This window comes from Prosopis cineraria, unplaced genomic scaffold (genome assembly GCF_029017545.1).
Source record: "Prosopis cineraria cultivar Desert tree isolate PC_DT_omini unplaced genomic scaffold, ASM2901754v1 PC14, whole genome shotgun sequence".
Taxonomy (NCBI): domain Eukaryota; kingdom Viridiplantae; phylum Streptophyta; class Magnoliopsida; order Fabales; family Fabaceae; genus Prosopis; species Prosopis cineraria.
The window spans coordinates 23,430,028-23,457,208 of record NW_026555345.1 but is presented as its reverse complement, the minus strand read 5'-3'; the positions used below and the strand labels follow the sequence as shown (position 1 = coordinate 23,457,208).

General features: G+C 34.5%; 1 protein-coding gene across 1 annotated transcript; it reads right to left on the bottom strand.

The window, feature by feature from the left end:
• Positions 1–1,420: 1,420 nt before the first annotated feature.
• LOC129292382 (protein ALWAYS EARLY 3-like) lies at positions 1,421–23,973 on the bottom strand. The gene is given in 22 exon segments (XM_054929945.1): positions 1,421–1,788; positions 6,867–7,163; positions 7,608–7,823; positions 7,937–8,080; positions 8,175–8,336; positions 9,716–9,949; positions 10,862–11,144; positions 11,242–11,420; positions 11,506–11,826; positions 13,226–13,437; positions 15,255–15,332; positions 15,957–16,064; positions 17,506–17,887; positions 17,965–18,188; positions 18,191–18,223; positions 18,534–18,723; positions 19,157–19,234; positions 19,880–19,942; positions 20,173–20,271; positions 22,702–22,817; positions 22,967–23,016; positions 23,835–23,973. Coding segments are annotated over 20 exon segments (3,576 nt in total). The 5' UTR covers positions 22,801–22,817; positions 22,967–23,016; positions 23,835–23,973; the 3' UTR covers positions 1,421–1,614.
• Between the last annotated feature and the right edge of the window lie 3,208 nt (positions 23,974–27,181).

Below are 27,181 nucleotides of genomic sequence, written 5' to 3'. Positions count from 1 at the left end.
GCTTGTAGGCTTAACTCGTCAACCCATAAAATAGTGGCAGATTTAGTTGGAAAAAATGAGTTCATTTAGATGCAAGACAATTTTGACTCACACCGCATAACTTGAATATGCAAGCTGTGGATTAGCCGCATCTTTTTTAAACTTTCCAATTACTTAAAAACAATTTGTTTTTCCACATGTTTTGAGCTTGGGAAGATATTCTTATTCCAAAAAAGAATATACATGTATGGAAGTAAAACTACTAAAAACAAGTTGACAAAGAGCTTATTTTGTTGTCTTCGGTTTTATGCTCCAAGTCCAATGTCTTCTTGGGTCATCATTATTTTTCCCCTTCTGATCATATAATTCATTACAAAATTTATTTTTCTTCCCCTATTTTTGTTTTTGTGATAATCTGGGCATTTCATCATGGAGTGTTATAGAGTTTACTTTGTTATTAATTTTTCCATTACAAAATTTATCTTTTAGATTGTAATTTTAACCTTTTACTATGTTTGTTTGTGATGGAATATATATATTTTTGGATTGTATTAATATATTTTAAATTTGTATTTTGTTTTTAATGAATTAGAAAGACTTTTATTGTTATTTGAATAATTAATATTTAAGAAAAAATATAATTTTTTACCATAAAAAATAAAAAGAGGTGAATTTATAATTTTTAAAATTTAAAAAATTATTTTAAAAAAATTTTACTAGCAACTTGACTTGCCAACCCACTGTGAGTTGGCAAAAATACAACCCTATTGGGATGCGAGTTATGCCAGCCCATCCTATAAAGCTTGCAACTTGCTATAGGCAAACTTGCAACCCGCAAGTTGGCCCTATTACCAACTCTAGACAAGCCCCATATTGTCTTAAACCATAAAGATGAGTTGAGTCAGAAAAAGAAAAAAAAACACAAAAGAATCATGAATACCCTCACCCTATTTTTATATCTCAAATTAATAATGAGATAAAAATATAACAAATAAAGATTTTTGGTTGCTAATATTTTAAAACCTCATAGTATTCTTTTATCTTTAAAAATAATTACATTTTTTCAATATAAATCTTAGATATTTGCATCTTTATATAATAAATGTATTTTATTATTAGTCACTTCAATTCCTTTTTTTTTTTCAAAGTAATTTCCACCTTGAAGCTGTCTTTCCATCAATGACAAATGGGGAAAAGATATTTCCACCTTAAAGCTATCTTTTAATCTTTTTGAGAGTAATTCAATTTTTAATACCTTGAATAAAACATCTATAATTAAATCTCGCTGTCAATATAAGAACCTTGCTGGTGGGCAATTTGTAAATATTTCTATAAACACTCTTCTAGTTTGGAGGTATACCCTGTCCCTGGTGAGCTCTTGGAATCCAACTCACCTAAATTTTTTTCATTAAAAAAAAAATCTTGAGGAAGAGAGGACACCAAGGTGTAATTTTCTTTGTTTTTTTTTACCAGAAGAGAGTTCAAGCTGTTATCTACATAATAAAAACACATATGTAATACCAACACTAGCATTCACGTGTTTTATCAAATACATGGATACCCCATGGGTGGTTAATCAAGTGAGATTGCTGAGAGTCGTAAAGATTTATCAAATGACAAGAAATGGATTTGAAGCTAGGTAGTTTGGGTAGGTATGAGTGCCAATATCTGATTTCTGATGACACCCATGCATTTCTGTATCTCTCCATATATTGGAAGATTCTTTGAACAAAATGGCTGCAAGCTTGTGACTGCAGAATCTAGCACGTGAGCAACATCGGCAGGTGGGAAATGTCTTTCTGTACATTTCTGTTATTGTTTTACAGAGATGGGTCAGGGTGCAGGTCAAGAATTTGCAATAATAATAGTAATAATAATCAAAAGTACCATGTAGTCCTTAATGCAGCAACAATCACTTTCTCAAAAAGTAGAGTGGAACCAGACAAGAAATAATTGGATGCATCTTAATAATCCCAAATGACATTAGTAAAAAAACAAAAACAGTTAGGTACCACAAATGAAATGCGTTTCTTAGAGTAGCCAATCCTACTTTTTGTTATTTTTGATGTTTTGTTACATTAGGAGAGTTGTCATAGTCACAACCTACACCTCATCTCACCCTTGATCACTTGAGCTTGTTCCATGTGGCTTTTTGCTATAATTTTGATTGACTAGGAAAGAGTATTTTACTTTTCATGCTATCATATGTGTTTCTAATTTCCAGAACTAGAAACTCCAGCTTCATCATACACAACAAGGGAGTTTCAATAGTTAGCTAATAGCTGCTATCTTACAGGGATCCTGACCCAGGACACAGTAGCCCCCTAAAGAGCCCCAAAACTTCGTGAGAAAATCTGAGTTAACTAGAAAAATATAGGACATGCGATAATTAGCAGTAACCACAAACCACAAAGTTTGGTATTCTGAACCAGACTTGCTCCTCTAGGCCATCCCCCTCTAAAAATGATTTCATGTCTCAGATCTGATCATTCCATCTTCTTCCACATGGTCTGCTACCAGATAGGATTCAAGGAAACTTTGCACTCTGTAAAACAGAACTGAGGTGAATATTCCTCTTTCTGTCACTTGTAAAAACAACAACAACAACAACAACAACAAGCCTTTATCCCACTAGGTGGGGTCGGCTACATGGATTGCAAGACGCCATTGTGCTCTATCATTTATTAAGCTTTTAGAAATATTATTAATTAAGAGATCACGTTCAACAACTTCCAAGAGTGTTCTCTTAGGCCTTCCTCTACCTCTCTTAATCGGACTCAAAGTTATATGTTCCACTCTTCTCACTGGTGCCTCCCTTGGTCTTCTTTGTACATGCCCAAACCATCTCAACCGATTTTCTACCATTTTTTCCTCAATAGGTGCCACCCTCACTTTTTCGCGTATGTGCTCATTTCGAATTTTATCTTTACGTGTATGTCCGCACATCCATCGTAACATTCTCATCTCTGCTACTCCAACTTTATGCTCTTGCTGTCCCGTTAGAGCCCAGCATTCACTACTATATAACATTGCCGGTCTGATAGCAGTACGATAAAACTTTCCTTTAAGTTTATTAGGCACCTTACGGTCACAAATAACTCCTTTAGCTTTTCTCCAATTAAACCACCCAGCTTGAATTCTATGTGAAATATCTCCACTGATTTCGCCATCATTTTGAATAATGGCTCCCAAATATCTAAACTTTTCCACTTGAGGTATAATTTGATCTCCCAATTTCACTTCCAAATTATTTTCGAATAGTCCTTTACCAAATTTACAATATAAATATTCCGTCTTACTTCTACTCAGACGAAAACCTTTCGACTCCAATGTCCTCCTCCATAACTCAAGTTTGCAATTAACCTCTTCTCTTGTCTCTGCTATAAGAACTATATCATCCGCGAAGAGCATACATTTCGGGATTTCCTCTTGAATATGTTCCGTCAAAACATTTAAAATCAAGTTAAACAAATAAGGACTCAGAGATGATCCCTGATGTAGTCCAATCTTTATAGGAAAATCCTTTGTTTGACCACTAGGCGTTCTTATACTAGTTTTTACCCCCTCATACATATCTTGTATGGCTTTAATATAAGCAATCCGTACTCCCTTTTTTTCCAACGCTTTCCAAAGCACTTCTCTTGGTATACGGTCATAAGCTTTTTCCAAATCAATAAAAACCATGTGTAGATCTTTATCTTTACAACGATACTTTTCCATTAATCCCCTTAGTAGATAAATCGCCTCTGTAGTTGATCTACCTGGCATAAAACCAAATTGATTCTCAGAAATACTTGTCTCCAATCTCAACCTGTGCTCAATTACTTTCTCCCACAATTTCATTGTGTGGCTCATGAGTTTAATCCCTCTATAGTTAGTACAATTCTGAATATCTCCTTTATTTTTATAAATAGGAATTAATGTACTTCTCCTCCACTCATCAGGCATTTTCTTGGACCGTAAAATCACATTAAATAACTTAGTTAACCATCTCACCCCTTCTTCACCTAAACATTTCCACGCTTCGATAGATATACAATCAGGTCCGTTGGCTCTACCATTTGCCATTTTCTTAAGAGCTTCCTTTACCTCCTTATCACGTATTTTTCGATAGAATGACAAATTTTGTTCTCCTTCACCAGTTACTAAATCCTCCAAGTTACTAGATGAATCCTCTCCATCATTGAAAAGTTTAGAAAAATAAGTCTCCCATCTATTTTTAATTTCATCATCTGTAACTAAAATTCTTCCCTCTTCATCCTTAATACACCTTACCTGTTCTAGATCTCTTGATTTTCTTTCCCTACTCTTGGCAATCTTATAAATATTTTGCTCTCCTTCCTTCGTCTCAAGGTTCTTATAAAATTCTTCAAAAGCTTTAGAACGAGCTTCACCCACAGCTCTCTTAGTTTCCTTCTTAGCCATACGGTACCTCTCCCAATTTTCCTCATTGTTACACAAATGTATGGCTTTAAAACAGTTCTTCTTATACTTGATTTTGTCCTGTACACTATTATTCCACCACCAAGACTCCTTATCTCTCGGACCAGAACCTTTCGATTCTCCCAAAACTACTTTTGCAACCTCCGTATCTTTTTAGCCATATCCTCCCATATAATGTTAGCACTTCCCTGAGAATCCCAAATTCCTTTATCCAAAAGATTTCGCTTGAAAATATATTGCTTCTCACCTTTTAATTGCCACCACCTAATCCTTGGTGTTACTACTTGTCGACGTTTTTGGATTTTACTCATAATACACACATCAAGGACTAGGACCCTATGTTGTGTCGTTACAGCATCTCCGGGTATCACCTTACAATTTTTACAAAGTTTTCTATCTGTGTTCCTAACCAAAAGAAAATCAATCTGCGACCTTGAGGCTCCACTTTTGTAAGTGATGAGATGCTCATCTCTCTTCTTGAAACAAGTGTTGGCAATCTTAAAATCATACACCAATGAGAAATCAAGAAGAGTTTGTCCTTCATTGTTTAGCTCTCCAAAACCAAAACCACCATGCACCCTCGCATACTGACCAGCTTCCCTCCCGACATGCCCATTAAAGTCTCCTCCAATAAAAATCTTTTCACTCTGTGGTATGTGTCGAATCAACCCCTCTAGATCCTCCCAAAATAATTCCTTAAGACTGGCTTCTGTCCCGACTTGCGGCGCATAAGCGCTAACAATATTAACAGTCTCACGTCCAATTATCATTTTTAAAGAAATAATTCTATCTCCAATTCTGCTAACTGCTACAACGTTCTTCTTCCACTCCTTATCTATAATGATGCCTACTCCATTGCGTGCACTTACTTTTCCTGTATACCAAAGTTTGAAACCTTGAATATCCTTAGCTTCTTCTCCACGCCATTTTGTTTCTTGCAAGCAAATGATATTGATTTTTCTTTGAATCATAACCCCTACAACCTCTACAGATTTACAATTTAATGTCCCAACATTCCAAGTACCAAATCTAATTTTGCTCTTATGGACTAACTTCTTTAGCCGCGTGCGTCCAGAATGACGCGGTAGCCCTTGCTCATTTAACACTACATCCGGGCGCCGATGCAGCGGCTCTAACTCACTTATCACTGTACTCGAGCCATGCAGCGCGTTACTTACGGGCAACGACCTAGCATTAACATTATAACGTCTATTGTCCATGTTCATGATAGATTCAACAAATTTTTACATTGGCTGTTGATGGCCTAACACAACCCTCCTCCTTTACCCGGGCTTGGGACCAGCTATAAACATAGGCGGAGTTTGTCACTTGTAAAAACGACAAGCTCATTTGAGGATCTTCCATGGATGGTAGCTATAGAGCAAAGGAGGGATTTAAGAGAGTTCTAGAGGCTATCTTCCAATAAAATTTGGAGTTTTATTTGGAAAATTTGGCTGCCTCTGAAATATCTCCTACTCATTTGGAAGTTGCTTCATCAGTCTCTACCAATTGGAGAGGTCTTGCAAAAGCATCATATCAATTGCTCCATTAATTGTCCTCTTGGATGCAGTGAGTCAGAAACAATCAATCATCTTTTCTCACAATGCCATTTCACTAGAACATTATGATTTGAATGCTTGCTCCTGAGATCTAGACATTGGGGAAAATGGTCTTATCTCATGGTTACTAGAGGCTCTTCCTAAGCTTTATCATGATAATATCTCTCAATTGGTATCATCATATTTCTCAATATGATCAGGCAAACTAGAAACTATTATTCATTATGGACAATCTCCCCAACCACATCGTTTCGTATGTTTTTTTGGATTCTATCTTCAAGTGGGGTGCTTATAATTGCACTCAATTGCCAGGTTCCAAATTCAATCACAATAACCTTTTGGTTATTAATGGACTACATGGATGAAGAAGATTAAATCCAAACACTGCTAAATGTTCGATCATCCTTCAACTTGCCTCATCCACCCTGCTTAATGTTCAATTCTGGAAATCAACTGTAATATCCCATTGTCCCATCAAGCTGCGTTGAGAATGGCTCTTTGGTGGATCCTGAATTATTGGCCCTACTTCAACTGCCCAATGAATCATCTCATCAAACATTTCGTGAAGAAAAAAAATTATCTCTGCAAACTTCCTCAGTGGCTCGGCTACCAACACAGTTGTTGAAGACCTCCGCACCTTAATCAATCTCTTTTCCAGCCATAGGATTTTGACTTCTAATGATGACTCCATTTTCTGAATTCTGAGCATAATTTTTCTCCTTGGATATTTAATTCACGTATTTTATTGACATTTTATTGTTAATATAATATTTGCTTCCTTTAAAAATAAAGGTGAAAACAACTAAACATCCACAACAATGGAGGTGAGACTGACCATATGCAATGTTTATGGTAAACGGTAAATTGAAGAGCCACTAGACGTACCTGGATCATCAGCAATGTAGCTAGACATTGAGAAATAAGTTCCGAGGGAATTTTCACTTCATTTTGATCAGATGAGCTGTTTAGTTCAGGATCTTGTAAATGACTACTTGGCAGAGGATTTGATTTACTTGCAATCATCTGATCCTGAGAAACTAGTGTGGCATGAACAGAATCTGTGGGCATGAATTGCGAGGATGGAGCAGCATGGTCATCCACTGAAAGCCGATTATTTATAAAATTAATTGCCTCCTCAATTCCTTCAACCTTACTCTGTGTCTTACTAAAAGATGACATCGCCTGCAATAATAGTTATGAGAAACTATAGTCAGATCCGGAAAATTGACAGTGACATGACTCCTCAAGGATTAAATTAAAATTGAAAGTGAATCATCTAGCAGCTGGTCACCAGTAATTCAGCATACAAACTGGTGTAAAATGTTCACTTAAAATTATTAAAGTGCTTCTAATAAACAAGAAATTGACTTGCGCTCTAACAATCTATTGATCAACTCCTTAATAATTGGTGAGTCAATCATCCAAATGAATCTTCAAATATGGTGATCCAACCATCCAGTGTCATCAGTGGTGCAGGCAAAGGATAATAACACAAAATTTCAAGTATTTGGCATGACCAAACATATTACACAGTAAAGGGCTGAGCGAAGTTTAGTGTTAAGTTCACTTTAAATATGTAGTGCAAACACGCAGTAATTATTCACAAAGTGGGTAACCTTTCTATACCTGAATAGCTGCACCAACCATTGTACGGGCTCTTCTTTTAGAACTTTCAATAATTTCAGCTATATGAGATCGACAATTTTGGTTGTGAGAAGCTGAACAATACGAAGAGCTAGCATGACCACCAAGATCATCCAAATTAGCTGTGGGCCTTGGTCGTAAATTAGAGTTCCCCTGATATGTGTTATGCTGTCTCATGCAAAACAAGGCAGAAGAGACCTGCACAAATGAAATCCACTCATGAAGTTGCAAGTCGTTGAAAATGGGCGGAAAGAAAGATGAAACGAACTTAATTGTGCAATTGAGTGTTAATTATTCCATGAATTCCATGCCTGCTGGTTCACTTCATTTAACTGCAACAATGCTGCAGCATAATGCCTCTTAAACGGCTCTGAATCCTTTAAAGAGTGGTCCCCATAGTTCCGTCTTTCACATGCCTCATCATTCATTTGCTTCAGTTCAGACAGCACAATTTCCTTCACAGACATAAGCTCATTACTTCAATATTATAATAGGAATATTTGAAACGCAGATATTTTTCCTTTGTCATAATTATTCATTAGGGAGTACCTTTTTGTGAAGAGCACGAGCCAGCTCAAAAACAGCATTTGTGCCAGCTTCTTTGGATGGAACATGTTCATGAAAAAAAGCTTTAGAATTTGCTGACAGTAAGGCATTACCGATCTCATTGCAAGCAACATTAGCCTGCAATTTGGAACTTGAAGAGATGCCCTGGAGCCAAAATGAAAAGAAAAGAAACGGACAAAGTAAACTACTCAGGAAACTTTGGCAGGACAATATAATATTAATAAGTTGACTCTACAATACGGCTAGAAGAAACGTCAACAGAAACCAATTTGATCAAATGAGAAATAAAAGAGATTGATTCCATATTTTCGTTCTCTAAGAAACACAAATGTTAGAACAGAAAAGTTGTGAGCTGTCCAAGAGAAACATTTTCTTGGAAAACAAGAAACAGAAAAACATGCATGATCACTATGGGGCGCCTGATGGAAGGATTAAATTATGAGTGCTCCTTTGATATATGAAATGAAAGGGAAAATACAATGAAGTGATTTAATAATGAAAAATAAACCATGAGTCCCTACTTTAAAAAAGGAAGAAAAAAAAATAAAGTAGATAATGACTACATAGGTATAATAAACATTACCAGAAAAAAAAAGTAATGAGAATTTATTCTCTAACACAAACCAAAAGGGGCATTAGTTTTCTCAACCCAAAAAAAAGAAAAAACCTTAAAAATCTTTAGAGTTTTGATTTTATGGCATGAGGCTACCTGAAATCCCGTTCATGTTTACAAATTATAAATTTATGCATTACTATACTATATTAAGCACTATAGTGAAAATAACGATCATGGAAAAGTAATACTGGTGCACACATGCATGATATTAATTAATGTTGTCAAAATAGGGGAAATGGAGGCAAAAGACGTCAGGTCAGTAAAAAGGCAAGAGATGAGAGCAGGTACAAAAATAACACAAGCACAAAGGACAGGCGGGTATGTTGGGCTCGTGCTGAGTAGTCACCAAGACTGACCACAGAGCATTGACGTATAAAACGAAGTGTACCAATTCTCTGTGACATCTGATATCCTATATGGGGAATTTCTTTCTCATGTAGCCAGTTCTGAGAAATTAGAATAGGTTGTATCATATTGTGGTGCAAAAACCTATTAGCACAAATTGGCATCAAAAGGGATTGAAAAAGTCCTATCGCAAGACTCAGTATTTTCCTATTGCGCAATATTTAGCCATAAATAATCGAATTAAAAGCTGGATACACTAATCCTATTTCAGCTCCAAGCATGCATTAAGTCAAAATTACTATATGAGCTGATCTCTACACTCTGAACACAGTTAACCACTCTTGTTTAAAATTCCTGATTGGAAATATCCTTACAAGGAGTTCACCAAATTTCTCTTTAAACTAAACTCTATATTGGTTAAAAAAACTAGTTTCTTTTAAGGTGTCATTTGAAGAGAAAATAGTCTTCTGATAAGAGTTTTTACAAATGTATACTTCAAAGTATTTACAACCATAAGATAAAACCCAAAGAAACTACATTCCGTCTGAATATACATTTGTACCTGGTTCAATAAACTTTTGACGCCATGAGCTGAGGGGGGTATATAAGGAGCATCAACATGATCAAAGTTCTCGCTAGGGAACAATATCCTGTGCTCCTCAATCTTTCCTTGTTTCAATTTCCCATTAAGCTTGAACTCAATAAGGTTGTCATCTAGTTTATCCGGAATCACACTGCGCCTTATCAGAGATGCTGGCATATTTTCATTAGGATTCAGAGGCATGCAGTCAATATCCTGCCACATGAAAATACTTTTGTGACATTATTCTTTTGTTACTGAAAATTAGAAATAATAGGACAAGTTTATAAAAATAAATAAATGATAGGGCAAGGGGTAAAGCTGAAGAAAAGGTTGGTTGAGAAAATTCAGTGAAACAGCCTTTACAATTTGTGATTATGCATAGAATAATCATAGGCTATAAAATTCATTATCTTTTACGTGTCCTGACACATATTGATGGTATTTCAAGATGATAAAGAAAAATGAGTCTTTGTGAAAATAATGTAGGGTTTTCCATTTTGAGCATCCAGCTCATACATGATACATGACTAATGTTCTGATTTCCCACGTTGATTAACAAGTGCAGATGAGTTCCTTCAGGGTTATAGTCTCTTGAACTACAATAAGAAAAAATATACTCTCATGTAGCTATACTTTAAGTGGCATAGCTACCCATATAGAACTACTATAATAAGTACAAGTGTATAGCCTGAACTATCATGTAAGAGTCTCACAGTCTCTACCAGCAGATAGCAATCTCTGAAAATACCTTGTTAGTAGTTGTTACATCAGCTACTTTATTATGAGCAATCAATTTTACATCCTAGTTAAATATAAGAAAATGTTGATTGTGGTTTTTAAGAAAAATAGATATGTGAACACTGTCTAAGGCTAACTCAAGTGATAAGGGTAAGAGATGTAGTTGGATCTTGCCTCTAGTGCAAGTAGTTGGTGTTCGAAGGCATCAACTTTTCTCCTGAGCACACTGGTTCCATTTTTTTTAAAAAAAAATTGCTTTATTTAAATACTTATTATATTTAATTATTTAGTTATTATTTATTGTTCCGTTACAGATAAGAAAATAATCCCAGGAAGATAAGATAGGATTTCTAATTGAATAAATGAAGTAGTGTGAGCAACGAATACCATGATAAATTCAACCCCCAGCTCAGGCTGGTCAAACTGAACCTGACACCTACAGTTGTCAACAGTTAGTACGCTTCCATCTTGAATCTCTCTCGTCTTTGGGTGAATAGCAATGACACGCTGTCCAACAATTAACGGCCTGGCCAAATCAGTTGGAAGGCCTTCCCTGGTACCAGCAAGAAGTTCTGCATAATGTGCCCTAACAGAGTCCCGGTATTGATTTAACTTTGTTTTTTCTTCTACCAAAAATTGCTTAGAAAACCTCCGAGGTCTGCCAAGAGAACTGCACAAGAGTAACAAATACATGAAATATTTTAACAAGAATGACAGGAAAGTCTAGCAGCAAATGCAAGTACAATTAATCATGCCAGACAAAATACCTCCTAATGACCCCCCACTCAATACGAGTCAGTCTAGGAACATGCCCCAATCCAACATGGTCCAAGTACTCCATGAACTCCATCTTTGCAAACCATGGGTAATCTATAGCACTGTAAAACCACTCAAAAGTGCACCATCGCCGAATTTGATGTGAAGACAGGCAATGAATAAGCTTTTCCTGCAATAATGGAAAAACACAACTTTGAAATCAAAGATTGAAATATTCAGCCAACATCTATTCACATAAATGAGGGGTAACCAACCTTGTGTCTTAATACGCTGTTCTGGAGAATGGATTTAATATGTTGACCACTAAAATTATTTTCTGACACCTTTCTATCTTGTTGTATCATTGGTTTTGGTTTTTCCATCTTCCGCCTATGCCTTCCTTTGGTTGCTAGACCCGCTTTGTCTGTAGGTGAAACTTTCATGGGTAATAGCAGCAAATCATCCCTTCCTCCTTTGTCATCATTACTTGAAGACATCATTCCTGGGGGTTGTACCACCTTTAATTGTCTTGATTGTGGTGTAGAAATAGAAGAGCGCTTACCCTTGGCAACAGACTTTGTCACGTTGTCAGTAGCCTGCAATGATGTTGGTACTATGATACTATAAGTGGCGATGCGGAAATAAAGAAAAGGTTGTCAATTTCAATTAGCAAGGAACAAAAGCTCATCACCTAAACAAAGGTTTGATATTACAAATGTAATTCATAATAGATGAATGGCAAGAAGTTTGGTTGTCTACTAGTGACAAAATCAGGAAGAAAACCACCCCAAAAAAAATGAACCTTAGCCCCAATCAACATCGATGTTACAACATTGGATCAAAAAAAAAAAAAAATTCCGTCACAACATGAGTCTTAAATATCTTTTGTGCGAAAAATAAATAAATTCCATGTAAAGCAAATCTTATCTTTATATTCATCATAATGAAAAAAATTACCTCAAACTTGAACATCCACTAAACAAAAGTTAGGTACTGAGACTTATTGCACAACAGTGCAAAAAGCCACAAACGTATGCAAATAAGTGGTCAATCAACACTAACAAGTACACCAACATGTGTGCACAGGTGTGTGTGAACTATAAATGCTTGGTAGGGTTCTTGCCTAGAGCTAGAGGGATGAAATATAACCCTAGGAATAGAAGCAATCAAAAGCACTCAGTTAACTAAAAACTCTGAACACAAGCACAAAATCAATGGATCAAACTTCCAACAATTAGGAACAATGAGAAAAGGTAATAAGGAAACAAAACATTATGTACAAGGAAAAGATATTGATATGTGATATTATTATTCTCCATACGTTCCAACCCCAAATAAAAATAGTGAACTACAAGTAGTATTATTGATAAACTAATTATCTATATTTTCCAAAGCGAAATAGAAAGCCTTCCTGATATTGCATGCAACGTTGTCACTTATTATACTCTGTCCAACATATTACAGCTATCTCCAAGATTGGAATCAAGTGAAGAACTAAATTACATTGAAAAATGAACTAAAATTTCAAACACTTGAGATATACTTAATATATTGGCAGCAATAAGCAAGGCCCTTGCTCAGTAGAATATTAAATGTCAAACATCAAATAAGAAATAAAGAGAAATGATAGCTATTGAAAAAACAGAGCCTCTGTAGCACTTTAGTGTTTCCAACTTTGAAAAGGTTGCATTGTGGTCCCTCTAGATTTAGTGTGTATTTGATGATTTGACAATTTTTTTTGCTGACATGTTACTATCTTTGTTTATATAAATGATGAGGCATGCATCCAGTCAGCAGAAAGAGTGCCACCCCAGCAACATAAATTGCACCAATTTGCCAATTTAAAGGGATGCCTTGTTCAAATTGATACTATAGGTACCAAATTGCAGCTTCTTAAATGCAAGGGGGACAAAAACTGTAATTAATACAAAAGGGGTAAAAAATTATTTTAAAAGAAAAACTACAACTCAAGGCTAGAAGTTTATTGACTCTTACTTTCAATATTGAAGATGTTTGTCTTCTTTTCCTCTTTCTAGCATCAAGGTGGAAGGCGCCTTCTTCTTGAGGAACTAAAACTCCATGATCAGAAGAAATCAAACCCAGTTTACTTAAAGCAGTGCTTTCATCACTCAAAATTGCATGATCGGTTTCCACTTGAGACTCATCAACAACTCCTTGGCTTTCTTCCATCACCCGAACAGGTGACTCTAAACACACAGAAGACAACATATCAAAGGCTCCAAATTTAAAGTATGATGAAAGCAAATAGGTCTTTGTAAACAATGCCAAATTATAAACTGAACGTAGGAATTGTATAAATAACCAAAAGTATACTGCATGAACAAACAATGATAAAGGGCACAGAAAGATATAATAAAAAGGAGCCAAAGTCTAAGGAAAAAAATTGACTGGGAAAAGCAGGAAAACCATGAGACCATGACCTTCCCATGGTTGCCTTAGCTTCAAATCCGTGGGCATTCAATGCATCCTTCAGCATGCATCCTTGGTGTGACCTACTTTATGACAATGGTCATAAATAGCTTATCATATCTACAGGATTTCCATCAAACCCATAGGTGCCGCAAGCAGCTCACTTGAACAGAGTGAGCTGCCTTCTGCCTTCTTCATATCTAACATTGGTGAAAACTTTAAGGACTGGCAGGAGTCGTGTAGCCATAATTCTTCCCCTGACCTCATTAAACTTAATACTCAATCCAAGTAACAAAAAAAGGAAAAAAACTTAGCTGCATTCTTTTTCCAAAACCCTGCATCAGTTACCCATCATTGGAGTTGATCCACTCATAGATCTCGTAGTGTTGAAGTCACTGCCAATACTTCATCAAGGCATTGTAATACTGGTTACCAAGGTATGACCCTGTTTCAGATTCCTTAAGAAGCCTTTAATCTAAAACAGGGCAGCAAAATTTTCCACCTTCAAATAAGCATCTCATATACCATCCCAGATTTTCTTGGCCGAGACAAATGCTTTTCCAATGAAGTTATCATAGAATTGACCAACCATAACATCCTATTATTATTTTCAACAAACCAAGTCATGTCTTTTGGGTCAGAAATGGCAGGGGCAGCATCTTCTCCAGTGAGATATTATAGTTTTTCCGAGGCCCCAATGACTATCAAGGCAACTTCAGGACCAAACAAGGTAATTGTTGCCATTAAACTTATGGCTCATGATGATGAGGAGAAGTTCCAGCTATGGAGGATGAGTATCTGTTTGGTGACATGTCAGGATCAGTTTGGCTTCTCTACAGATAAAACTAAGACTCCATATTAGATTTAAATTTAAAATTAAAATATCACTCTCTCTTATTTGTATAAAGAGAGATAGATAAATACACAGATCTGTAGGTGATTTGCTTTCATAGAGAAGACTGCCTATGATGGGACTGGGTGGCTGTGAAATAGAAGACAACTCCTCTTGAGAGCTGGAGTGATAAGCTCTCATGTTGCTGAACTAGATCACTGGATTTACTTGGGCCCTGAAGGCCATAATAGCATGAAGTAGACCAGAAAAACAGTGCTGGCTTTTTGGTAGGTGTAATTTTTAGGAGATTCAAATTAGTTAGTCAATCAGAGTTAGTAACAGAAAGAAGGAAGTTAGTTAGTTTTAATAAATAGAATCATTAAATAGCCCCATAACAGAAACTGGAGACAGCTTTGACAGTTAATGAATTCTGAGTTCATTCTTCCATCCATCTAATCTCTTCTATTCCTACTTCTTTCTCACCTGTCAATTTTTTTCTTATTTTCATCCAGATAAATCAATCCTGATAGAAGCAGAATATAAACATTGACTTCTTGGACAAGAAAGAAAATAATAAAAAGGAAACAACATAAAAAAAGGTAATGAACGGAGAATTGTAAGAAAACACTCAGAATGCCCAGCAGTAAACAACATAGTCCTAGCAAGATTCTAATTTACTTGGAAATCACCCTTGTGAGGAAGAAGCAAAGAATAATTAGATGAAACGGCATGAAAATATTGGTCCAAACTTAAATGTCATACCGGTGTCAGGGTTTGCAACTGGCATCATCAAAGACAGATCAGCCAAGGCATTCAGAGCATCAAAAGAAGAGCCTTCATCTACAAATAGAGGCATCAAGAGGAAAAAAAAAAATAAATGTGTGATAACAACCATGCTTCAAATCGGAACCAAAGTGCACACTTTAAGGGCAGAGCCAGAAGAAAGGTAAAACATGAAGACAAACAAGTATTAACCAGATGGTGGAAATATAAACAAAATGTAAAAATATTCTCATCCAAATAAATTTTATTTCTTGCTATCAAAAGATAATAGATAACTTTGAGTTCTGTCAAGAAGGGTAGAGGAAGACCGAAGAGAACACTTTTAAAGGTTGTTGAGCAAGACCTTTTAATTAACAATATTTTTAAAAGCTTAATAAATGATAGAGTACAATGACGTCATATAATCCATGTAGCCGAATCCACCTAATGGGATAAGACTTGTTGTTGTTGTTGTTACTATTGCTATCAAAAGATAAGTAGATAAAATTTATCGTCCATTTGATTGGAGGGGAAAGGAGGGATTTTATTCCCCTCCTTCATTTGGTTCAAAAAAATTTCCCTCCCCTCCAAAAGTGGGGGAATTTGGAGGGGAGGGGTCCAGCCCCATTTATTATGACTAAATTAACTTCATTATTTAAAGATATTCTTGTATTGCCCTTATGTGCAACTTAATAAACTCACCTTCACGGGTAATTGCTTTATCTTTCTTCTGAATTCTCTGCTCACACGGATAACAATGGCATTTGTATATTCTTTCAGTAACCAGACCACAAATTCTTTGATTCCCCTCTCATCTCATCAAGGAACAAATAAAAAAATTAAAAAAAGGACAAAAACTATATATCTTTTCCCAGCACGTAAGATGGACAATTCACTATCACTAATAACAAACAAGAAAAAAAGCATATGTTATGAATACTCCTTTTTCTAAAAAAATACAAAAAGATCTATTCATTTATTCAGCCAACCACGTCATATACATGCACACCTGTAACTTTCAAATATAAGCAAAGCACCATGTTTTCAATACATTAAAAAAACATCAATTAAACGTTAACAAAAATAAATAATAATACACTTGTTTTTTTTTATGTATTTTTTAAAAATGCATCAATAAAAAATTTACAATAAATATTAAAAATACATCTATTGTGGAAATACATTTATTTTATTTTTGTAATATATCATAATTATATATTATTAAACATTTATAAAATGAGAGGAAACAACTTAAATGTAATAGGTGTACAACTGTCCGTCTATTATTATTTTCCCTCCCCTGGTCTCCATTTCTAAACCAAAGAAGGGAATATTTAAATCCCTCCCTTCCCCATTGTTGAACCAAGCACTGTGTTAAGGAGAGTAACATGCTAGAAGCTATTTCAGGTAAATCTATAACACACTTTGACAATAATATCACCCTTCATTATCAAAATGCAAAGGGAGATAGAAAAAGAAGATACTTCTCAAACTTACTTCCCCATGTTACTTAAACATCAACAAGAACAAAAGCTGAGACTGCTAGTATTCAAAACATATGAGAAGCCACATGAATCTCATTCACTTTAATCTGAACTCATGCATGCCAAGACATGGCTATCTAGTTCAACACAGTGACTATATTAAGCTATTAATAGCCCCAGAAGCCTGGCCTAATATACTAACATCACATATACAAACAGAGACACGCTAAATGTATTAATACCCAATATCAAAGAAGCGGAAGTAATACAAATTCAGTTCTTGCAATCTTAAATACTTGTTCCAAATTCTTACCTAGCAAATGAACTAACAACTAAGCCCATAAAAGGCAAGTAGTGCTTGTATTGTGTTATCTCAAGCAAAAGGCCAAACTTAGCTCTCGTTCCAAATATTTGGGGAAAACAATAGAAATCTTATAGAACAAAACAGAAGATTTAACAAAAATATTAGTGAGATAATATAACAAAATACCATACATTTCTCATTATTTTCCTATTTCTTAATTAAATAAAAAAACATTCATTCATACGATGAAAGCAATACTTCCATATTAATCCACTGATTAAGAAGTTAGGCAACATATTCAGGAGTATGAGATCCTGTGTTCAATAAAATATACGGCATGCTCTGAGCAGAATTTAAGTTAGAAATAATAAGCCTACTTAACAGCCGCAAAAGGGAAACAACTTAATTAAGGAAATAATTGGAACTACAAAAATACCTTTGAATTACAAAAAACTAAGCCTACCTTTTTTTTCAAGCAATACTTTTCTACTTTCCTTCCTGAGACTCTTGAAAGAGGACCTAGCACTTTTGGTGCCAGCAAAATTAGTGTCTATTTTATACTTGATTAAATCCAGTCCTTTATCTTCATCTGTCCCACTGGAAGCTTCCTTTACATCATCCAAATGCTTATTCACATTTCCTTTGAGTTCGAACTTTTTTCTGCAGTATTTTGTTCCCTTTTCTTCATGTTTTCCTCTTCTGGCATTCACTCTGTTGCTCCGTTGATTCAGTTTTCGAGAATAATCTCCATTGCCACACCCCGTGCTTCCTAAACTCAATTCAGAGGTACCCTCATTCAAGTCAGAATGGCAAAATTTGGATGCTGCTGCTTCTGATTTAGTGTGCTGAAGAACCATGATTGCCCACAGTTAATTGGTTCATCTTAAAAATATCAGATAATACAACTGGACAAACTGCATACCTTCCTCTCGTTATTCTGACCAGGTGATGACATAATGCCCTTAGATTTATTGTTTGGTGATCTAGAAACTTTGGAAGACCCGCCTACTTGTGAAGCCTCTGTCAGTGCTAATGCAATCTTATGAGCAACATCATTACTGTCGACCATTTGCCTGGAACCTTGCCTAGCTGGTGAAAAACGCTTTTCACCAATATCCTTACCAATGGAATGTGAAACAGGGACACGGGAGTTCTTTTGCGAACAGCATGAGAACTTATTCCTTAAAACAAAACCCCAAATAACAATAAATAAAAAAATAAGAGCCTTGATAGAAGTCGCTTTCAAATATAAAAGTAGACACTATTAGAGGAGAGGCAGTCTTTCCAGAAATTCAGGAGCTAACCAAATAATGAAAACAGAAGAAAATTTGTGCCAGTGTATGTGCATCTGACGTGTTTCCAGCAGGAGAAAATATTGTTCTTCCTCAATCTTAATGTAAGAATTGATTTTTAAAACCAAACACAAGTTGAAGCAAGAGAGTGGAAAATGAATCAAAGTAATCTTCATATGCATTTAGAATATCAACCCACCAGAATGCCTCTTCTTCAACAATGACAGGCAACCATCACCTGATAGAACTGAATGTGACTGAGAATGATCTGAAAAATGTCCATCTAATGCTTTATAGTTGCCATCTGAACATTTCTGCCGCGAAGATTTTGAAGGCTTTGTAAATGCTTCTGTTTCTTCGTTGGTTTCTTGTCCACTATCACTTCCTCCCTTCCAATTAAAACATCCATATTACATTTGCATTTGAACCTTTCAAAAATTTGCCCATTACCCATTGCAAATCACAAACATTTTTATAAATACACATTTTTTTCTAAATGTAACGACACTAGCAATACAATTTATGATCTTATGAGTGATCTGTTTATCATGGCATGGGAGGGTTGACAGATCAGTAAGCTTATTGGATAATAGCCCTACACAATTTTCAATAAGTAGGCAACCCTCGTATATTAAAAATACTAGAGGAAAACAAAGAACTTGTTAAATAAACTGAAATACAGGGTGAGAGAATTATCTATACCATAGCTGGAGGCAAGAACAGTCAGGAAACAGAACCACTCAAACCAGCCACAGGAATGTTACAGAAAAAGTAATGCCTAGTAAATATTCAATATAGCTTTAAATTGAAGTTCAAGCTTACCAGTACATTATAATGATCCGTCATCATTGCTATGAGTCCAACCACAGAAGCAGTGCCCTCTGGAAGAGACAAGTATGCCTGAAAATAACCCAGAACATTCTTGGTTTAAAAACAATATACCACATTAATCCATTCCATCAAAATGTGATATTATACATCACCAAATAAACCAAACTAGTGAAACTTAATTAAAAAATGAAACAATTTTTCTCTACAAAACGCATCACAGGAGGATTCCTTTATCATCATAGAGGTTCCCGTAAAGCAATATCTCCTTCTTGTACATCATTACCTACTTCATTTGCTATGAAATTTGAATGTATAAGCTGCTTGCCATCAATTAGATCTAGTTGTTTTCTTGTTTTCTAAGTAAACCTATAAATTTTAAGAGAAGAGAAGAAAAGAAAAAATAACATGCCAGGGGCATAATATATGAGATAAAACGTAACTATATATCAGGAACAAAAATATTAAAAATGAAAAAGTGTTCCTATTTTTCTTTTTAATAAACAAAGAAATAGAAATATTCAATTTCATCAGCTCATTTATTTCCGTTTCATATAATTATTTTGGAAGTATAAATTTACAAAATCCAAGGCCAAGACACCTTAATCGGCTTCTAAATGTAAATGTGCAGTATGTTTTAGAATCTGTGTCTGTGGGATATGCAATTAGGCAATGTGTACAAGTTAATGAGCACGTCAAGGCTATCACTGCACCTACTCGATTCATAGAGTATAGAGCTTCTACCATTTCCAAAGATCTATTATGCACAGCAGCAGCCACCTGTAAGCAAAGGGGAAAATTTCAAGTACAGGACAAAATGTTCAATAAAGACCATGAGCTGAAAAAAGGCAGGTTCAAATAACTAGATACAAGCTTGACCCAGAAACTTTACAAAGAATTTTAGGCAACAGCAAGTACAGGCATACCCCTTTTATAGCAAAACGAAAATCCCACCTTTCATTCCAACCTTAATCAATGAGAAGCACCTCAACACTGACAAATAAACTAACCTTCTTCCAGTCTTTCCCATATTTACGGAAAGCTTCATAGAAACACTCTAGCTCCTCCTTACTCCATTGAGGTCCTAACATGTCAGCCAATTTTCTCTTCTGCATATCATTGAAAAGTAATAATGAACTTTAAAGCAAATAATGCTGAACCAAATTTAACAAGTTACTTCTTTTTCTTAAATTAGAAAACTCCTAATGAGACACCAGAAAAACTATCATGACAACTTCCTTTCAGTTTCATGGAGTGAAGAGTCATAGAGGAACAGTGATGAAAGAAAAGAGGGAAAGGACTGAGACAAACTGATAGAGCCCCTCATTATTTTACTAAGACTTATCAAAGGAAGTCAAAGGGGAAGAATGACTCTAGTAGAATAATGGTAACTGGTCCAGAGGTTTATCCTTCGGTCTCTAGCCGTAAGGAACAGTAGCGTGGGATCTTTGACCATAACTAAGATCTTTTGGGAGGTATGGGCTAGGGGGAAGCCATGCTGTCCATGCTGTGGGTATATTTTATCTTTTTGCTTGTATTGTGGGGATATCCAAAAAGAGAGAGGAAGAGAAGGGAGAGGAGAGACTGGCCTCTCGAATGCCAGAAGGAGTGAACCCTCTTGTGAGGTTTGAGCTTGTAATGTTGTTACTTTTGTGATCATTCAGGGGAGATAGGGTTTTGGCCAGAATCAGAGGCAGACTTGTAACTCTGATTCGGTTTCTCTCAATTTATTAATATCAAAACCTCAGCATTTTCCCCTCATTTATTGTTATCAGTGTCTTTATTGTTGTTTCTGTGGAGATATTGGTTCGGGTCTTATTACAAACCAAACTTCATATTCCAAAGGCGGAACTGCAGATCCTTTAAAATGAGCCCCAACTTTATAACATGTAAATTGGTATAATACACATGCATAATGAAGCCTTTTCAACGCAGATATTGAGAGTAGGAAATGAAATTGCTTTACACTGAAAAACCAAAGTATTAAAGTACAACTTTTGTGTTATCTTATGTTCCACTACTATAACAAGATTAAACTTGCAGCAAATCACTTGGTCCCACCAGAGGATTTATAACATTGGTATACATTAGCTTACAATTACTTCATCTCTCTTAATGAACTTAAGTCATTCTCTCAGGGATACAAAAGAGTAAAAAGAGCCATACTTCATTAATGCACATCATAATTGTTTTGCCTCCTCTTATCATAAATAACTACAAATGCATTGGAAATGCCACAAGGGGGCATATGCATAAAGGCACACAATAAATTATATATCCTACCGTCATCAAATTACGGTTATCTTTCAGGAAAAAGGAAATAAAATAAACTGTACAAGAAGGAAACAAAGGATTGCTAGAAGACACTAGGGGAAATCCAGATTATTCTGGTTCCTGAAAAATACATTAATTGATTTCAAACCATGGTCCATAATACACATTATTATATAATAAAAATTTTGTTAGAACAAAATCTTGACCATTTGGTCTCTGAACCTATCTTGTCATCTCAATCAAGGACCATTTCAGACTAAAAGCTTCAGCTGTTAAGGCTACGCCAATAAATGGTTTATTAATATTTCTAAATTGTCCCTTCAAGTGAAAAGTGAAAACCCTTTGGGCTTAAAGCTTGGATTACAAACAGGCCCCTCATATGTCGTTTCAAAATTAATTTAATTTCAGACAATAGCGTCAGCAAAGATTGAAATTCCAGCTTCTTGATCATGACGATTTGGATACCATGTCTATGGGGCATGTGCAAAGAGGTTGACAATCTTTGCTTAGCTGATTAGTCTTGCTTAATTTGGCTTTTGCGTGCTATTTTCTCTTAGTTTCTTTGCACGTAAACCTATTTATTCTTAATAACATTGTCAAATATCTATAAACAAAAAATAATTAATATTGAGCAACATTACAAAGAGTACATCCACATACATCATGGAATTGCACTTGTAAATTAGGTGCTTTGGCATTATTATTGGAATTTATCTTCAATTGTTATAATCAATTCAAACACCCATGTCAAAATTTCAGTAACTAAATGTGACCACCAAAAGCACAACATGGTCATATTTGCTGGATCCACGCATCAAAGTTCAACCATGTAATCAATCAATCGGACCATCTAGAAAAACAATGGTCAGAGCATTATTATTTTGAATTCAACTTGATGTCTAATCTAGTATCAATTAAAAGTTAACATCACCAGAATGGCATCAAAAGTCAAGCTATTTGTTAGGTGCAAGGTATTAATGTGGAAATGAAGAAATTGTGTAAAAAAATTCCAACACTGGTATATATATACAAGTGAAATTCTTCCTTACCACCTACTGTAGTGTGCGTATGTCTGTGTGTAACCACAACATGACACACAGGCTCTCACACACACATACACACATAATTAAATAGAAAGATCAACAAAAAAAGCACCAACATGCAAGTTAAGCATCAAAGTTTCACACATATGATATTTTTCCTTATTGTAAACAAAGTTATGTGTAACAATAATTCTTTGTAAAGCAGTTTAGCAGCAAACATACCTTCTGAATTCCTGGACTACCCTGCGGCCTAGTCTTGCTAACATTCTCTGTATTTTTATCTTTGTTAGTGACACTTTTGGATTTTCTAGATGGAGCCATGGGTAATGCTTGGTTTTCTGAAATTATCAGAAAGAGAATATAAGGAAAATCACAATTTTCAAAAGAAATCAGATATAATGAAGTAATTATAGACTTCAACAACAATTAGTCAGTTGCACTAAGCCACAGTAAACACAGGGAATTCGATGTAAAGAAGATTTTGTACTTGAGAATCTAATGTTTGTCGTAGACGAACGACAACTGAAGCAGCATCTCCTGACCATCCAAAAACAGGGTTGATGAGAAATCACAAGTTCAAAACTCGAAGTTGCTTGCCACGAATCAATGAAAGACAAGAAGAGTACAAGCCAATGACGAAAATAGAATATTTAGCAGGCAGGCAGTTGCCTTCACACTACCCAAAAAACACAGTTTGAAATATTGAACATATAATCAGGAATCTGCAGCTTCACTAACGAATTTATGATAAATAAACATTAGATACAGCAAGTTGAAACACCCTAGTCCAAGTTCTGCAACCAATTGATGTGTCATTTATGTAGAAAATAGTTGTCTCTCTAATAACAGATCAAATGACAGGAGAGGAAGCATATATTGAAGCTTCAATGCCAAGTCCGAGCTGAGAACCCTGATAGAAAAATCACTACTCGTCGAGTTGAGAGAGAGGGAGAGGGAGAGAGTGAAGCAAGGATTGCTGCTACACTAAATTTGGCAGCAGCGAAACAAGTAGAAAGAGAAGAGTTGCGGCATCTCGAAGAAATAAATCCATGAACATAACCTAATTGCATACAGCTTTTAACGAAAATCATCTCTGTAGTCAAAACGCTTCCTTTTGCTTCAGTTTACGTCCATTGAAACCCGAAACAGCGCGAAATTCGAAATTTAGAGACTTTGCCTTTTTATCCCTCTTGATCTAAGTTTTCTCTGCAAGCATATCAGACTAGAACAATCCAGAAGATCTTCCAGAATTGAAGTTTCCGACTTTGACAAACAAAAAAAAAGTCCTGCTTCCTGAATCACTCAAACGAATTGAACATAAAAGAAAAGTGAGCATCATCGAAATGCAAGCTCACCTATTCGGCGAGCCTTCACATCGAAGATTCGAAGCAAGGCTGTTAGATTAGAACGCGATCAAGTGGCGGGAGAAACTAGTGACATTGACAGTAGTGATGATTGTTTGATAGATAGAAAAAGTTGAAAAACCGCGATGAAGGTGTTGGTGCTGGCGTTGGGAGTGCGATTGTAAGTAATTATAAATTATTAATTATCAATTCGTAATTCGTAATCACCCCTTAACGATAATAAATTCCACGTCATAACCCCAAAACTGAAAATATTTTATACTCACTGCAGTTCAATTTATAAAATAATTTTGAAGATAATTTGATATCTGAAAATATAAATAATTTGATAAAAATAAAATTTTATTAAATATAATTTTTTAATATTATCATTCTCCCCTTGTTATATTCTTTCCTCAATCTTTTACAATTATTAATTGAAGGATATTTTTAAAAATTTATAATTATTTTTTGAAAAAAATAATAAAGTTGTAAAGTGTATTCCTCCTATTTAAAAATATAAATATTTTTAATTAAATTTTATCTTGATAAAGCAGCTATTTATTTTTAAATTAACACAATCTTTTTATATTTATCATAAATGTTTCACTCTAAAATAAATATAAAGTAATTTATTCATTAAAGATATTAAAAAAAATGCGATGATAAAACTTTGAAACATTAAAATGTGTTATATTTTTTAACAGACAGAATATTTAATAAATTTTAATGATATATGTAAATTTATCTAAAATTACTCCTTCTAATCTCTTTTACAAGAAACATTCAACTAAGTCACCAAAATCATTAAATTATTGACTTTGATTAAAATAGAATAAGTTTTTAATTTTATCTTTATTTAAAATGAAAATTTTAAAATTTATATTATATTCTCTCTTATAATTAATGGATTTAAACAAGGGTTGTATTCAAAACATAATTAATATCTTATCAAATATTTTCATTATATTAATCCAAAGAATCTTATTAGAAGACATTGTATAATAGATATTAAGATGAATATCTTATAAATGGAATGGAGGTAGCATTCAAAATAGTAATAAGAAATAATGATAGTGAGATCTTAGAGGCTAGAACATCAAATCAATAGCAATTAGATATTGACTAAAATCTGAAAGGAAAAGTTGAAAACCCACAATAAAGGTGTCAGAATTTGGAGTGTCTTTTTACATAGTTAATTCATAATCATCCATTAACAATAATGTATTTCATGTCATGACTAAAAAATTTAAAATAATTTATATTTAAATTAAAAATAAGATAAAGGTACATTTTTATTTTTAAAATATTCTCTAAAAAGCACTCAACACGCTAATCTATTAGTTGAAATAATTTTGTCTTTGAAATAATTAAAACAAGCATTTTTCCCCTTATTGTCAAATTTCCAACATTAATAATTAGAAAATGCTAACTAGGACTCTAACATTGATCATTAGAGAATTTAATGGCAAGGGCAAAAATGATCCATTTTAATTGCTTGAAAAATAAAATTGTTCCAACTAATAGTTTAAAGTGTTGAGTGCTCCTCAAAAAATATTTCAAAGGCAAACATAGACTTTTACCTTTAAAATAATAAGGAAGAATGATGATTAAGCCATAGGACATCAAATTAAATAATTAAGGGTAAATGAGCAAATTACTCCCTTGAATAGCATCATAGATCATAAACTTGTTTATTGTGCAAATAGTAAGGTTATTCTTAATAAACCAACATTTAACTAACACATTGTGTGAAATCATAGAATTAATCCAAGAGGATTGAATATCGATGGTTAACTTTTTGCAAGTATTAAAAAATTTAAGGGTATTTCTTTTAAAAATTGGGATTCCAAGTTTAAACTTTATAAAACACTTCAAACACAACTTTATTAATTCTAAAATAAAGTAAAAACAAATACAAAAGCATGGAGTACTATTTGACAATCAAAACACCTCAAAAATAGTTGAAAAATAACAAGTGAGAAAATGACAAGGGAATATGTCGTGCCATGTGCACATGCACCACAACTTGCTCCTCCATATGTTATGTGCCAAGGACGCATTGCATAGGATCTTAACAACAATTTTTGTCATTTGACAACAGTCAAGGGCAATTTCTAACATGTCCCATTACTCCATTCGGTATCCAATTAAAGTGATCTAAGTTTTTACAAAAAGTTCCTTTCATATAATAGCTATTGGCATAAGTTTTACTCCCAAATAATTTCACACGAAAAAGTTGAACACTCAAACATATTTTCAAACTTTTTCACACTTACACACAAACAAGGTTGTCCAAAATTTAATACATGTGCCAAAAGCTTCACTTAACACCTAGACTATACTTAATGGACTTAGGACCACCTGTGCAATACACCACAATTATATAGTAACACTTAATTTTCATTTTCAACCATCAACCCCTCAATGTCAAAAACAATAGGGGGAGGTCCATCATTGCATTTAATTAAAAGAATTACATAGTAGTAACATTTTAACATCACTACACTTACACGAGTATTTTGACCTTTTTGAAATTTACCACATGCTTACACAATAATTTTAGGATCCAAAATACAACCAATCAATTATGCATTAATAATTAGTGCAAGTGCAAAACACAATGTTTTCTTAATTGGAAATATCATTGAAATTATACACTCAAGTCATAGTTTAAAATCAAGGAGACAAGGTCTAAAAATGGGACATGTGCCATGGCATATGACACAGAGCCACAGGCTCCCCTTTTTTGTGCCATACGCTACAGCACATGTGACAGTAATTTGACAGTTTGCAGAGCAAACTTTTGGTGTGTGTTATTTTCACTTATGATGTTTGATCGGAGTGATTTAAGTGCCCACATGAGGCTTATTTCATAAGCTAGTTAATGAGAAACTTTGAACATGATCCAACAGTTTGATCAAAATTTAAACATTTAGGTGCAAAAAGTTACTTTTTAAATACTTAGGTACACCAAAGCGTTCAAATTAATCCTTTAGTTTCATAAGACCATTCGAGGCCTAGAATTAAGTCCAAACGGACCTTTCACATCATATATATACATAAATCAAGATTTGGCCGCTCAACAGCCTATTTTCCTAAATAAGAACTTTCCTAAAATATCACCACAGTATAGTTTTTAGGCCAAAATCTAATTCATTCACTACATATTTACCATTAATATTTTCACAACATGTTTATAGTTAAATCTTAGCCCATGTTGTTCATTTCACCATATATTTATACATAAGGCTAAGATTTATAAAATCACTACAAATTACAACAATTTTAACTAATTCTTAGCCTATTTCATATAATTCAACACTTATAAGGCTAAGATATACAATCATTACAAGTCA